General features: G+C 52.7%; 1 protein-coding gene and 1 non-coding gene across 2 annotated transcripts; one reads left to right on the top strand and one right to left on the bottom strand.

The window, feature by feature from the left end:
• Positions 1 to 6370: 6370 nt before the first annotated feature.
• On the top strand, positions 6371 to 6452 carry trnas-gcu. Its single transcript has one exon. It is a non-coding gene; the product is annotated as a tRNA-Ser (tRNA).
• Positions 6453 to 10284: 3832 nt separating this feature from the next.
• Positions 10285 to 13183, bottom strand: LOC119958463 (transcription factor HES-2-like). Its single transcript, XM_038787004.1, has 4 exons — positions 13028 to 13183; positions 12676 to 12771; positions 12449 to 12536; positions 10285 to 10974 (listed from the first exon to the last, which is right to left on the bottom strand). The coding sequence occupies exons 1-4, from the start codon at positions 13070 to 13072 to the stop codon at positions 10418 to 10420; spliced, it is 786 nt and encodes a 261-aa protein (XP_038642932.1). The 5' UTR covers positions 13073 to 13183; the 3' UTR covers positions 10285 to 10417.
• Between the last annotated feature and the right edge of the window lie 1726 nt (positions 13184 to 14909).

Raw genomic sequence — 14909 nt, 5'->3', positions numbered from 1 at the left:
TGCCTCAGTGTGAGGGTCACTCAGTGTGAGGGACACTCTGCCTCAGTGTGAGGGACACTCTGCCTCAGTGTGAGGGACACCCTGCCTCAGTGTGAGGGACACCCTGCCTCAGTGTGAGGGACACTGTGCCTCAGTGTGAGGGACACTGTGCCTCAGTGTGAGGGTCACTCAGTGTGAGGGACACTCTGCCTCAGTGTGAGGGACACCCTGCCTCAGTGTGAGGGTCACTCAGTGTGAGGGACACCCTGCCTCAGTGTGAGGGACACCCTGCCTCAGTGTGAGGGTCACTCAGTGTGAGGGACACCCTGCCTCAGTGTGAGGGACACTCAGTGTGAGGGACACTCTGCCTCAGTGTGAGGGACACTCAGTGTGAGGGACACCCTGCCTCAGTGTGAGGGACACCCTGCCTCAGTGTGAGGGTCACTCAGTGTGAGGGACACCCTGCCTCAGTGTGAGGGACACTCTGCCTCAGTGTGAGGGACACCCTGCCTCAGTGTGAGGGACACTCTGCCTCAGTGTGAGGGACACTCAGTGTGAGGGACACTCAGTGTGAGGGTCACTCAGTGTGAGGGACACCCTGCCTCAGTGTGAGGGTCACTCAGTGTGAGGGACACCCTGCCTCAGTGTGAGGGACACTCTGCCTCAGTGTGAGGGACACCCTGCCTCAGTGTGAGGGACACTCTGCCTCAGTGTGAGGGACACCCTGCCTCAGTGTGAGGGTCACTCTGCCTCAGTGTGAGGGACACTCTGCCTCAGTGTGAGGGACACCCTGCCTCAGTGTGAGGGACACTCTGCCTCAGTGTGAGGGACACTCTGCCTCAGTGTGAGGGACACCCTGCCTCAGTGTGAGGGTCACTCAGTGTGAGGGACACCCTGCCTCAGTGTGAGGGACACTCAGTGTGAGGGACACCCTGCCTCAGTGTGAGGGACACTCTGCCTCAGTGTGAGGGACACCCTGCCTCAGTGTGAGGGTCACTCAGTGTGAGGGACACCCTGCCTCAGTGTGAGGGACACTCAGTGTGAGGGACACCCTGCCTCAGTGTGAGGGACACTCTGCCTCAGTGTGAGGGACACCCTGCCTCAGTGTGAGGGACACCCTGCCTCAGTGTGAGGGACACTCTGCCTCAGTGTGAGGGACACCCTGCCTCAGTGTGAGGGACACTCAGTGTGAGGGTCACTCTGCCTCAGTGTGAGGGACACCCTGCCTCAGTGTGAGGGACACCCTGCCTCAGTGTGAGGGACACCCTGCCTCAGTGTGAGGGACACTCAGTGTGAGGGACACCCTGCCTCAGTGTGAGGGACACTCAGTGTGAGGGACACCCTGCCTCAGTGTGAGGGACACTCAGTGTGAGGGACACCCTGCCTCAGTGTGAGGGACACTCTGCCTCAGTGTGAGGGACACCCTGCCTCAGTGTGAGGGACACCCTGCCTCAGTGTGAGGGACACCCTGCCTCAGTGTGAGGGTCACTCAGTGTGAGGGACACTCTGCCTCAGTGTGAGGGACACCCTGCCTCAGTGTGAGGGTCACTCAGTGTGAGGGACACCCTGCCTCAGTGTGAGGGACACCCTGCCTCAGTGTGAGGGTCACTCAGTGTGAGGGACACCCTGCCTCAGTGTGAGGGACACTCAGTGTGAGGGACACTCTGCCTCAGTGTGAGGGACACTCAGTGTGAGGGACACCCTGCCTCAGTGTGAGGGACACCCTGCCTCAGTGTGAGGGTCACTCAGTGTGAGGGACACCCTGCCTCAGTGTGAGGGACACTCTGCCTCAGTGTGAGGGACACCCTGCCTCAGTGTGAGGGACACTCTGCCTCAGTGTGAGGGACACTCAGTGTGAGGGACACTCATTGTGAGGGACACTCAGTGTGAGGGACACCCTGCCTCAGTGTGAGGGACACTCTGCCTCAGTGTGAGGGACACCCTGCCTCAGTGTGAGGGTCACTCAGTGTGAGGGACACCCTGCCTCAGTGTGAGGGACACTCTGCCTCAGTGTGAGGGACACCCTGCCTCAGTGTGAGGGACACTCTGCCTCAGTGTGAGGGACACCCTGCCTCAGTGTGAGGGACACTCTGCCTCAGTGTGAGGGACACCCTGCCTCAGTGTGAGGGACACTCAGTGTGAGGGACACCCTGCCTCAGTGTGAGGGACACTCTGCCTCAGTGTGAGGGACACCCTGCCTCAGTGTGAGGGACACTCAGTGTGAGGGACACCCCGCCTCAGTGTGAGGGACACTCAGTGTGAGGGACACCTTGCCTCAGTGTGAGGGTCACTCAGTGTGAGGGACACCCTGCCTCAGTGTGAGGGACACTCAGTGTGAGGGACACCCTGCCTCAGTGTGAGGGACACCCTGCCTCAGTGTGAGGGACACTCAGTGTGAGGGACACTCAGTGTGAGGGACACTCAGTGTGAGGGACACTCTGCCTCAGTGTGAGGGACACTCAGTGTGAGGGACACCCTGCCTCAGTGTGAGGGACACTCAGTGTGAGGGACACTCAGTGTGAGGGACACTCAGTGTGAGGGACACTCTGCCTCAGTGTGAGGGACACCCTGCCTCAGTGTGAGGGACACCCTGCCTCAGTGTGAGGGACACTCTGCCTCAGTGTGAGGGACACCCTGCCTCAGTGTGAGGGTCACTCAGTGTGAGGGACACCCTGCCTCAGTGTGAGGGACACCCTGCCTCAGTGTGAGGGACACTCAGTGTGAGGGACACTCAGTGTGAGGGACACCCCGCCTCAGTGTGAGGGTCACTCAGTGTGAGGGACACCCTGCCTCAGTGTGAGGGACACCCTGCCTCAGTGTGAGGGACACCCTGCCTCAGTGTGAGGGACACTCTGCCTCAGTGTGAGGGACACCCTGCCTCAGTGTGAGGGTCACCCTGCCTCAGTGTGAGGGACATTGTGCCTCAGTCTGTGAGAACTGTACCAATGCAAATAAGGGTGCAAAGCCCATGGGCTAGATTCTCTGAATTTGAGGCTATAGAACAAAGAACAATACAGCACAGGAACAGGCCCTTCGGCCCGCCTGCGCCGACCATGGTTCCTTCCTAAACAAAAACCGTCTGCACTTAGGGACTCCATATCCTTCCATTCCCACCCTATTCATATATTTGTCTAGATGCCCCTTAAATGCCGCTATCGTACCGGCTCCCATCCCCTCCCCAGACAGCGCATTCCATATATTTACCACCCTCTGTGTAAAAAACCTGCCTCCCACATCTCTTCTAAACTTTTCCCCACGCACTTTAAACCTATGTCCCCTGGTAATTGACTCTCCTACCCTAGGAAAGAGCATCTGACCATCCACTCTGTCTGTGCCACTCATAATCTTGTAGACCTCTATCAGGTTGCCTCTCAACCGCCATTGTTCCAGTGAGAACAGACCAAGTTTATCTAACCTCTCCTCATAGTTTTTTTTAAATTTAGTGCACCCAATTCATTTTTTTCCAATTAAGGGGAAATTTAGCATGTTTAATCCACCTACCTTGCACATATTTGGGTTGTGGGAGCCAACCCACACAAACACAGGGAGAATGTGCAAACTCCACACAGACAGTGACCCAGAATCAAACGTGGGACCTCGGCACCGTGAGGCAGCAGGTCTAACACACTGCGCCACCGTGCTGCCCCTCCTCATAGTTAATGCCCTCCGTAGCAGGCAACACCCTAGTAAACCACTTCTGCACCCTCTCCAAAGCCTCCACATCCTTCTGGTAGTGTGGCGGCCAGAATTGTGCGCAATATTCCAAATGAAACCTAACTAAGGTCCTGTACAGCTGCAACATGACTTGCCAATTTTTATATTCAATGCCCTGACTGATGAAGGCCAGCATGCTGTATGCCTTCTTGACCACCTTATCCACATGCGTTGCTACTTTGTGATCAGTGGACATGCACACCCAGATCTCTCTGCCTGTCAATACTCGCAAGATTTCTCCCATTTATTGTGTAATTCCTACATGCATTGGACCTTCCAAAGTGCATTGCCTCACACTTGTCCGGATTAAACTCCATCTGCCATTTCTCCGCCCTGGGCTCCAACCAGTTTATATCCTGCTGTATCCTCTGACAATCCTCTTCACTATCCCCAACTCCACCAATTTTTGTGTCGTCTGTGAACTTACTAATCAGACCAGCTACATTTTCTTCCAAATCATTTATATACACCACAAACAACAAAGGCCCCAGAACTGATCCCTATGGAACATTGGTAGTCACAGCCTTCCATTCAGAAAAGCACCTTCTACTGCTACCCTCGGTCTTCTGTATCCAATTTGCCAGCTCTCCTCTGATCCCATGTGACTTCACCTTTTGTACCAGTCTACCATGAGGTACCTTGTCAAAGGCTTTACTGAAGTCCATGTAAACAACATCGGCTGCCTGTCCCTCATCTACGTCTGGAGGATGTGTCTGGTTTTACAACAAAATGTTGGCGCTGCCCCCGCACAGATGCTGTGACCGCGGTGTGGGACCAGCAGCCGCACCACGTTAAATGCCCGGCCTCCATGAAATAAACAGCTGGAGAATTGCCGGCTCCATTGCCACGCATGCGCATGGCACCAGCTGTGCGTGGACCCAACCTGTCAGATAGTATCCCCCTGCACACCCCCTGGCCATGCCCCACCAGATCCCCATCCCCCCCCCGAAGCCCCCCTGCCCCTTGCTGAAGCCCCCTCAGCCCTCACCGAAGCCCCCCCGCCCCCCCAAAGCCCCCCCAGCCCTCGCCGAAGCCCCCCCCCGCCCCCCCGAAGCCCCCCCCGCCCCTTGCCGAAGCCCCCCTGCCCCTTGCTGAAGCCCTCCCAGCCCTCACCGAAGCCCCCCCGCCCCTCGCCGAAGACCCCCCACCCTCACCGAAGCCCCCCTGCCCCTTGCTGAAGCCCCCCCGCCCCTTGCCGAAGTCCCCCTGCCCCTCACCGAAGCCCCCCGCCCCTTGCTGAAGCCCTCCCAGCCCTCGCCGAAGCCACCCTGCCCCTCGCCGAAGACCCCCCACCCTCACCGAAGCCCCCCTGCCCCTTGCTGAAGCCCCCCCGCCCCTTGCCGAAGTCACCCTGCCCCTCACCGAAGCCCCCCGCCCCTTGCTGAAGCCCTCCCAGCCCTCGCCGAAGCCACCCTGCCCCTCGCCGAAGACCCCCCGCCCCTTGCCGAAGTCCCCCTGCCCCTCGCCAAAGCCCCCCTGCCCTTTGCTGAAGCCCCCCGCCCCTTGCTGAAGCCCCCCCAGCCCTCGCCGAATACCCCCCACCCTCACCGAAGCCCCCCTGCCCCTTGCCGAAGCCCCCCCAGCCCTCACCGAAGCCCCGCCCCTTGCCGAAGCCCCCCCAGCCCTCACCAAAGCCCCCCTGCCCCGTGCTGAAGCCCCCCCAGCCCTCGCCGAATACCCCCCAGCCCTCACTGAAGCCCCTCCCGGCCAGCAGTAGAGGTCCCCAATGACTGCGGCGTTGCTGTACACAGACCATAACCTCCAGGCCGGCTTCCCGAAAATGGAGAGCACACGTTCCCCCGTGCAACTCACCACCACCTTCTCAGGGCAATTAGGAATGGGCAACAAATGCTGGCCTAGCCAGAGACACTCCCATCCTGTAAAAATTACTTAGAAAAAAAAAATCAGCTGGAGTGAATTGAACTGCGTGAAGACTGGAATCTGTGATGCTGGGGACCTCTGGAGGAGGCTGAAATGGATTATCCATTCCACACTTCTGCCCAAAGCTGGTGGAAATGCTTCAGCCTATTAGGAGCAGGAGAAGACCCTTTGGTCCCTTGAGCCAGCTCCACCATCAATAAGATCATGACTGATCTGATTGTAACTTCAACCCCACATTCCTGCCCACCCCATCCCGCTCATAACCTTTCACCCCCTTGTTAATCACAAAACTAGGGGTGGCATGATGGTGCAGTGGTTAGCACTGCTGTCACACGGCGCCGAGGACCCGGGTCCGATCCCGGCTCTGGGTCACTGTCCGTGTGGAGTTTGCACATTCTCCCTGTGTCTGTGTGGGTTTCACCCCCACAACCCAAAGATGTGCAGGGTAGGTGGATTGGCCACGCTAAATTGCCCTTAATTGGGGGGGGGGGGGGGGGGGGGGGGAATTGGATGCTCTAAATTTATTTTAAAAAGGAATGGGCCGAATGTCCTTCTGCTCTGTCAGTGAGAAATGGGGAAATTGCTGATAGCAGCCAATTTGCAAATTCAGTCATTTGACCAGTGTGTTGATCTGTAAGATTGTGGTTTAACAATGTAACCTCTCAGCCTTGCAGTTCAGAGATATCTCATGTGAAAAAGGAGCTATTTCCAAATACATTAAACATCTTTGTAACATTAGGTTGAAGAAGCTACGGATTTATTGAATATAGATGTGCTGTAGAGAGGTATTTGTGTGGACGAGGTGGCCGAGTGGTTAAGGCGATGGACTGCTAATCCATTGTGCTCTGCACGCGTGGGTTCGAATCCCATCCTCGTCGACTCCTTTTGAGGAAATTAGCCTGTTACCATTGCTGATTTCTATCTGCCGTCCGAATCCTAAGCGTGAATCCTGGTGAGTTCCTGCATTAATATTTGAGCGGGGACAGATTGAAGATTGACACTGCCCGGCTGAGCTGTGGGTGTCTGACTGAGCCAGACTCCGAACTGCCAGAGATCCTGCACTTTCTCTTTGCCATTGATAACAAGCTGCCCTAACGCTGATGAGATAGTGAGAAAGACGGGGTCTCGTGTGGGGAAACAACCAGGAAAGGAGGAATTTCTGACCAGGAGCAAATGATTTTGTACAGAAGGAATAATCACTCTGATTAAGGAGTGAACCTTTATCAGTTGTGCAAACAGCGAGAACCCCGGAGCCATTTGTCCAACTGATAAAGCTTCACCCCTTAATCAGAGTGAGGGTATGTGTGTGTGTGTGTGTGTGAGGTTGTGTGAGTGTGGGGGCCTGTGTGAGGTTGTGTGAGAGGGCGGGCTGTATGTGTGTGAGTTTGTGTGTGTGTGTGTGTGTGTGTGCGAGAGTCTGTGTGTGTGTGAGTGTGAGGATCTGTGTGTGTGTGAGTGTGAGGGTCTGTGTGTGTGTGTGTGAGTGTGAGGATCTGTGTGTGTGTGAGTGTGAGGGTGTGTGTGCGAGGGTCTGTGTGTGTGTATGTGTGTGTGAGTGTGCGTGAGGGTCTGTGTGAGTGTGTGTGAGTGTGAGGATCTGTGTGTGTGTGAGTGTGAGGGTGTGAGTGTGAGGGTCTGTGTGTGAGTGTTTGTGTGTCTGTGTGTGTGTGTGAGTCTGAGTGAGTCTGAGGGTATGTGTGTGTGTCTGTCTGTGTGTGAGTGTGTGTCTGTGTGTCTGTGTGAGTGTGTGAGTCTGAGTGAGTGTGAGGGTATGTGGGTGCGTCTGTGTGTGAGTGTGAGGGTATGTGTGTGCGTAAGTGTGAGTGTGTGTGTGTGTCTGTTTGTAAGTGAGTGTGTGTGAGTGTGAGGGTCTGTGTGAGTGTGTGAGTCTGAGTGTGAGGGTATGTGTGTGTCTGTGTGTGTGAGTGTTTGTGCGTCTGTGTGCGTGAGTGTGTGTGTCTGTGAGTCTGAGTGTATGTGTGCGTGTGAGTGTGTGTGTGTCTGTGTGAGTGTGTGTGTGTGAGGGTCTGTCTGTGTGTGAGGGTATGAGTGTGCGTAAGTGTGAGTGTGTGTGTGGCTGTGTGTGTCTGTGTGTGTCTTTGTGAGTGTGTGTGTGTGAGTGTGTGAGAATCTGTGTGTGTGAGAGTGTGTGAGGGTCTGTGTGTGTGTGTGAGGGTATGTGTGTGAGTATGTGTGTGTGTGAGGGTATGTAGTGAGTGTGTGTGTGAGGGTATGTGTGTGTCTGTGTGGGTGCAAAGGTCTGTTGTGAGTCTGTGTTTGTGTGTATGTGTGTGTGTGAGTGTGTGTGTGTCTATGTGAGGATGTGTGTGTGTGTGTGTGTCTGTGTGAGTGTGTGTGTGTGAGTGAGTGTGAGGGTATGTGTGTGTGTGTCTGTGTGTGCATGTGTGTGTGTCTGTGTGAGTGTGTGTGTGTGAGGGTTGGTGTGTGTGTAGTGTGAGGGTATGGGTGTGCGTAAGTGTGTGTCTGTGTGTGTGTGTGAGTGTGTGATGGTCTGTGTGTGTGTGAGAGTGTGTGAGGGTCTGTGTGTGTGCGTGTGTGTGCGTGTGTGTGAGGGTATGTATGTGAGTGTGCGTGTGAGGGTATGTGTGTATGTGTGTGAGGGTATGTAGTGTGTGTGTGTGTGTCTGAGGTTATGTGTGTGTCTGTGTGAGTGCAAAGGTCTGTTGCGAGTCTGTGTTTGTGTGCATGTGTGTGTGAGTGTGTGTGTGTGTCTATGTGAGGATGTGTGTGTGAGTGTGTGTGTGTGCGTTTGTGTATGTGTCTTTGAGTGTGTGTGTGTCTGTGTGAGTGTGTGTGTGTGAGTGAGTGTGAGGGTATGTGTGTGTCTGTGTGTGCGTGTGTGTGAGTGTGTGTGTGTCTGTGTGAGTGTGTGTGAGGGTCAGTGTGTGTGTAGTGTGAGGGTATGTGTGTGCGTAAGTGTGTGTCTGTGTGTGTGTGTGAGTGTGTGTGTGTGTGATGGTCTGTGTGTGCGTGAGTGTATGAGGGTCTGTGTGTGTGCGTGTGTGTGAGGGTATGTATTTGAGTGTGCGTGTTAGGGTATGTGTGTATGTGTGTGTGAGGATGTGTGTGTGAGGGTATGTAGTGTGTGTGTGTGTCTGAGGGTATGTGTGTGTCTGTGTGAGTGCAAAGGTCTGTGTGTGTCTGTGTTTGTGTGTATGTGTGTGTGAGGGTCTTTGTGAGTGTGTGTGTGAGAGTGTGTGTGTGTCTTTGTGAGGATGTGTGTGTGAGTATGTGTGTGTCTGTGTGAGTGTCCAACAGGTTTGTTTCAAACACGAGCTTTCGGAGCACGGCTCCTTCTTCAGGAGCCGTGCTCCGAAAGCTCGTGTTTGAAACAAACCTGTTGGACTTTAACCTGGTGTTGTAAGACTTCTTACTGTGCTCACCCCAGTCCAACGCCGGCATCTCCACATCATGTGTGAGTGTGTGTGTGTCTGTGTGAGTGTGTGTGTGTGAGTGAGTGTGAGGGTATGTTTGTGTGTGAGTGTGAGTGTGTAAGTGTGAGTGTGTGTGTGTGAGTGAGTGTGTGTGTGAGGGTCTGAGTGTGAGGGTATGTTTGTGTGAGTGTGTGTGCATGTGTGCGTGTGTGTGAGGGTGTGTGAGGGTCTGTGTGTGTGAGGGTCTGAGTGTGTGTGAGTGTAAGGGTATGTGGGTGTCTGTGGGTGTGAGTGTGTGTGCGTGTGTGTGAGGGTCTGAGTGTGTGTGTGAGGGTATGTGTGAGTGTGTGTGAGTGTGTGTGTGAATGTGAGTGTGTGTGAGGATCTGAGTGTGTGTGTGAGTGTATGTGTGTGTGAGTGTATGTGTGTGTGAGTGTGAGGGTATGTGTGTGCGTGAGTATGTCTGTGTGTGCGTCTTTGTGAGTGTGTGTGCGCCTTTGTGAGTGTGAGTGAGTGTGTGTGACTGTGTGAGTGTGAGTGAGTGTGTGTGACTGTGTGAGTGTGAGCGAGTGTGTGTGACTGTGTGAGTGTGAGTGAGTGTGTGTGACTGTGTGAGTGTGAGTGAGTGTGTGTGACTGTGTGAGTGTGTGTGACTGTGTGAGTGTGTGTGAGGGTCTGTGTGTGTGTGTGAGTGTATGTGTGTGTGTGACTGTGTGAGTGTGAGTGAGTGTGTGTGACTGTGTGAGTGTGTGTGAGGGTCTGTGTGTGTGTGTGAGTGTATGTGTGTGTGTGACTGTGTGAGTGTGTGTGACTGTGTGAGTGTGTGTGAGGGTCTGTGTGTGTGTGTGAGTGTGTGTGAGTGTGTGTGACTGTGTGAGTGTGAGTGAGTGTGTGTGACTGTGTGAGTGTGAGTGAGTGTGTGTGACTGTGTGAGTGAGTGTGTGTGACTGTGTGAGTGTGAGTGAGTGTGTGTGACTGTGTGAGTGTGTGTGAGTGTGTGTGACTGTGTGAGTGTGAGTGAGTGTGTGTGACTGTGTGAGTGTGTGTGAGTGTGTGTGACTGTGTGAGTGTGTGAGTGTGTGTGACTGTGTGAGTGTGTGTGAGGGTCTGTGTGTGTGTGTGTGTGAGTGTGAGTGGGGGGGGGGGGGGGGGGGAGAAGATGTCTGGGGGTGTAAATTTCCCTGACCCAGGGTGCCCAGGTTTTGTAAGATTTATGTCTGAGTTGCAGTGGTTAAAAGTAGAAATGACACTAATGGAGAAATTGTTAAAATCTTTATTCCAAAATATATACAATAATAACTGGACCGGGAAAGTCACTCAATACACCGGGAATATTAAGAAAATTAAAGACCAATGAAAAATATGTAATTTTAAAATAAAATAGGTGATATTTTTTATCGATAAAGCGCAGGATTTACAACAAGGAGACATTCTGAATGTGTGTCAATCTAGGGCCAGGGTCTCCAGACATTGTGTGGGACGGCCATTCTGTCCGAATGCTGCTGCTGGCCCTGTGTGAAGGCGGCTTTCGGCCACACAGTGACTTTCTGGGGCAGATGTCGAATGTGTGCAAAGCCAGAGTCACTCAGTTCCTGATCTTTCGCTGTGAAGTTGACCCCATCCATCCTGTGGTGTGAGGGATGCGGCCGGGTGGCCAGAAGGTTGGACACATGGTGTGGGGAGGAGGTGCTGCTGACTCCAGGGACTATCGCCATGGGCCGGTCGGTGCTCCCGGCCGCCGGGGCCGCATCCCAGGTCCCCGCTTCCAGTTGCCCCCCTCTCAGAGGCTCCAGGTTCGAGGCCGAGGGGGTACCACCTTCCTGGACTCTCCCACTGCCTTTCTCCTCCTTAGATTGGTCCACATAGACAGACAGCCGCTCCATCAGGCCGCTCTTAGCCTGCGAGTTGAACCGGCCGCAGCTCCGGACGAAGCTATTCACCTGCAGGAGGCATTCCTTAAATCCAGCTTCGTAGTTCTGCCGCGTGACTCCTGGGCTCTGAGGCTCTGTTTAGATATAATATTGGTCAATGATATACACGCACCTTCCAGCAAAGCAAAACTCATCAACATCCCATAATAGTCACCCCTGTGGCATTGACTCTGAATTTCCCGTAGCACGTTTTGGGAAAGGGATAATTAACATTTAGTTGGGAGTAACCAGATTTTGAAATTCCATTGAAACAGCCTTAATCCCGGGGATAAAACCTGCTCCCGGTTCTCCAGCAAAGCGGAACGTGGCTGAAAAGTTAATGTTCTGGTTTTAAAGTATTTTTTTAATGGAAAAAGTCCATTAAAGATCAGAAAGGTGGTTAATCCCGGGAGCCGCATAGGAACCGACACAGGGCGTCAACAGTTTGATCAAATTTAGTGCGGGACAGTCCCAGAGAGAAGAGAAAAGGGGATAGGAGAGAGAGAAGAGGAAAGAGGATAGGAGAGAGAGAAGAGGAAAGAGAAGAGGAGAGAGAGGAGAGAAAAGGGGATAGGAGAGAGAGAAGAGGAACGAGGATAGGAGAGATAGAAGAGGAAAGAGAAGAGGAGAGAGAGGAGAGAAAAGAGGATAGGAGAAAGAGAAGAGGAAAAGGGATAGGAGAGAGAGAATAGGAAAAAGAAGAAGAGAGAGAGAATAGGAAAGAGAAGAGGAGAGAGAGAAGAGGAAAGGGGAGCAGAGAAGAGGAGAGGAGAGAGGAGGGGAGAGAAGGAGAGGAGAGAGGAGGGGAGGGAGGAGCAGAGGAGGTGAGGGAGGAGAGAAGGAGAGGAGGTGAGAGGAGGAGGAGAGGGAGGAGGAGAGGAGGTGAGAGAGGAGAGAAGGAGGGGAGGGAGGAGTGATGAGGGGAGGGAGGAGAGAGGAGTGGAGGGAGGAGAGAGGAGGGAAGAGAGAGGAGGTAAGGAGTGAAGGAGGGGAGGAGGAGGAGAGGGAGGATAGAGGAGGGGAGGAGAGAGGAGGGGAGGAGTGAAGGAGGAGAGGAGGAGGAGAGGGAGGAGGAGGAGAGGGAGGAGAGGAGGGGAGGAGAGAGGAGGGAAGGAGGAGGAGAGGGGGAGGAGGAGAGGGAGGAGGAGGAGAGGGAGGAGAGAGGAGGGGAGGAGAGAGGGGGGAGGATGAAGGAGGGGAGGAGAGAGGAGGGAAGGAGTGAAGGAGGGGAGGAGGAGGAGAGGGAAGCGGAGGAGAGGGAGGAGGAGGAGAGGGAGGAGGAGGAGGAGAGGGAGGAGAGAGGAGGGGAGGAGAGAGGAGGGGAGGAGGAGGAGAGGGAGGAGGAGGAGAGAGGAGGGGAGGAGGAGGAGAGGGAGGAGGAGGAGAGGAGGAGAGAGGAGGGGAGGAGAGAGGAGGGAAGGAGTGAAGGAGGGGAGGAGGAGGAGAGGGAGGAGGAGGAGAGAGGATGGGAGGAGAGAGGAGGGGAGGAGCAGGAGAGGGAGGAGGGAGGAGAGGGAGGAGAGAAGGAGGAGAGAGGAGTGAGGGAGGGGAGGAGGAGGAGATACCCACCCTGACTGCTCGCAAGCGCCGCGTTTCTCAGATACTGCACCGTCATTTCTAAGATTTCTGCTTTGTCCATTTTCCCATTCCGGAAACTCTAAAGGGAAGAGAGAGAAAAAGAAAAGGAGACCTGGGTAAAGGTGGAAGGGATAGCGAGAGGCTGTCAGTTCGAATAGACAGAGTGGATACATTAGCAACCTGCAGAGAGCTTCACAATTCACACTCATTTCACTCACCTCGCTCTGGGCGTGTTTCATCAGGAAAACTTTCAGCTGCTCTAAACTCCGGTTCATCCGCTCCCGCCTCCGCTTTTCCACCAAAGGTTTCAGTAACTGCGGAGATTGAATGGGAAAATGTTTCTTTGCTGTCACCCAGGAAGAACCGACACATATTTAATACCGAGAGGAGAGAGAATCTTCACTCCTCTCCGCCAAATCTTCCACAACCATTTAAACATCAGAATCAATTTGCAACCAGCTCCTGCTAAACGCAACATATTTACTCAAAGCCACACACAATACAGCAGCCATGAGAATTCTTGCCAGCTTCAATACACCCTCTTCCTGACCCAATGCAGAATCACTTTACCTTTTTCACCTCTTTCAGATCGGACGATTCAGCCGCCATCTTCATCCTTGGGTACTTGTCCCAGAGCACAACTTACTGCTCGCCAGATTTAAAAGTATCTGGGCAGTGAAAAGCTGCTGTATTTATACAGAGCAGCCCTGGGACATGTGACCTTGGGCTGGATCGGGGGTCCCTTTGATCATTCTCTACCCCCACCCAGGCGTTCAGCCCCTCCATACATTTGCTCCCAACTCCCACAGAAACCTCCCGCCGAGCTGGGAGGACAAAGCGAGTGACATCTAACTGCAAAGTGCCTCACTAAATCTCACACAGCCTTCAAATGCAAGAGGACGCTATCAGTCAGCCTTAGGCCGCAAACTCCAACAGGCATTCGAACCCAACAACAAGACACATTTGGCAAAACATGCTTGGATTTTACTGAGGACCCTCAATTTTCTGATCAATTAAATAATCTCAGATGTTAACAAGACTGAGATCCAATTGCCAGCCCCTCATATTTCGTGGCGCTGAAATCAATGAAATACTTAAACCTGAGATTGTACAAAATAACACCACTGTATCGATATTGGAAATTATCTAAGGGCCCAACTGTGTCCAAAGTGACTAAATCAATTCTCCAATCACAAGTTGTAACTAGTTACTGATTCCGGCACACTTTACAGTTGTAGAATTGAGGATGGACAACACAGGATTGGATATTCCAGATACCATTTTCCTTTCCCAGCCCTGTTTTAATGGCGGGTGTCAAGTGTCGGCTCATCAAAGACTTCACAGTTAAAAGCGAGTTTCACACATGCTCTGTACCGAGATCTCTCTCTATCTATCTATCTATCTATCTATCTATCTATCTATCTATCTATCTATCTATCTATCTATCTATCTATCTATCTATCTATTATCTATCTATCTATCTATCTATCTATCTATCTATCTATCTATCTATCTATCTATCTATCTATCTATCTATCTATCTATCTATCTATCTATCTATCTATCTATCTATCTATCTATCTATCTATCTATCTATCTATCTATCTATCTATCTATCTATCTATCTATCTATCTATCTATCTATCTATCTATCTATCTATCTATCTATCTATCTATCTATCTATCTATCTATCTATCTATCTATCTATCTATCTATCTATCTATCTATCTATCTATCTATCTATCTATCTATCTATCTATCTATCTATCTATCTATCTATCTATCTGTCTATCTATCTATCTATCTATCTGTCTATCTATCTATCTGTCTGTCTATCTATCTATCTATCTAACAGTGGAGAAATGTTGGGGAGAATTTGCCGATGGAAGTTGGAGCCAGTCCCAGGGGAGAATTGGCTTTTGTCCCGAGCACAGTTTGCTGGAAGTGTTTGGGAAGGTGTGAGTGACGGGGAGGTGGTAACTTGTGTCTTCCACGCGTCTAGTTGATGTCACCTCAGGGTCTGGTCAGAACAAACGGCAAGGAGTCTGTGTGCTGTCATCTCTGATCAGCCCTTTCCCAAAGTCTGATCACAAATGATCAATTTATTCTCCCCAGGAATCTTCCTGTGCAGCTAAACTTACCCATTTCCCGAAAGCTGCAGAGTGAGTGAGCAGATATCTCTCACACCCAGTCTGACTGTACAGATAGCCGCAAACACAGAGAGTGCACAGGACACTCACAGGGACACACTGGGGGTACAGACACCCCGCACAATCCTTCTGACTGTACAGACATCCCAGCCAAAGCGGCAGGTTCAATGGACAACTATTGCCCCCGGCACTGCCCACAGATCAGCCCCCTCCCAAAGTCCAAAGACGTGCAGGTTAGGTGGATTGGCCATGATAAATTGCTCTTAGTGACCAAAAAAGGTTAGGAGGGATTATTGAGTTA

This window comes from Scyliorhinus canicula, chromosome 29 (genome assembly GCF_902713615.1).
Source record: "Scyliorhinus canicula chromosome 29, sScyCan1.1, whole genome shotgun sequence".
NCBI classification, from domain to species: domain Eukaryota; kingdom Metazoa; phylum Chordata; class Chondrichthyes; order Carcharhiniformes; family Scyliorhinidae; genus Scyliorhinus; species Scyliorhinus canicula.
The sequence above is the reverse complement of the archived record's forward strand: the minus strand, read 5'-3'. Positions and strand labels throughout refer to the sequence as shown.

Excerpts from the sequence above, each read along its gene's own strand:
- LOC119958463 (XM_038787004.1), bottom strand. The coding sequence starts at position 13,072 with ATGAAGATGGCGGCTGAATCGTCCGATCTGAAAGAGGTGAAAAAG. Across the intron at positions 12,772-13,027 it reads ATCTGAAAGAGGTGAAAAAG|TTACTGAAACCTTTGGTGGA; the intron begins GTAAAGTGATTC and ends CAATCTCCGCAG. Across the intron at positions 10,975-12,448 it reads GGCGCTTGCGAGCAGTCAGG|AGCCTCAGAGCCCAGGAGTC; the intron begins GTGGGTATCTCC and ends ATATCTAAACAG.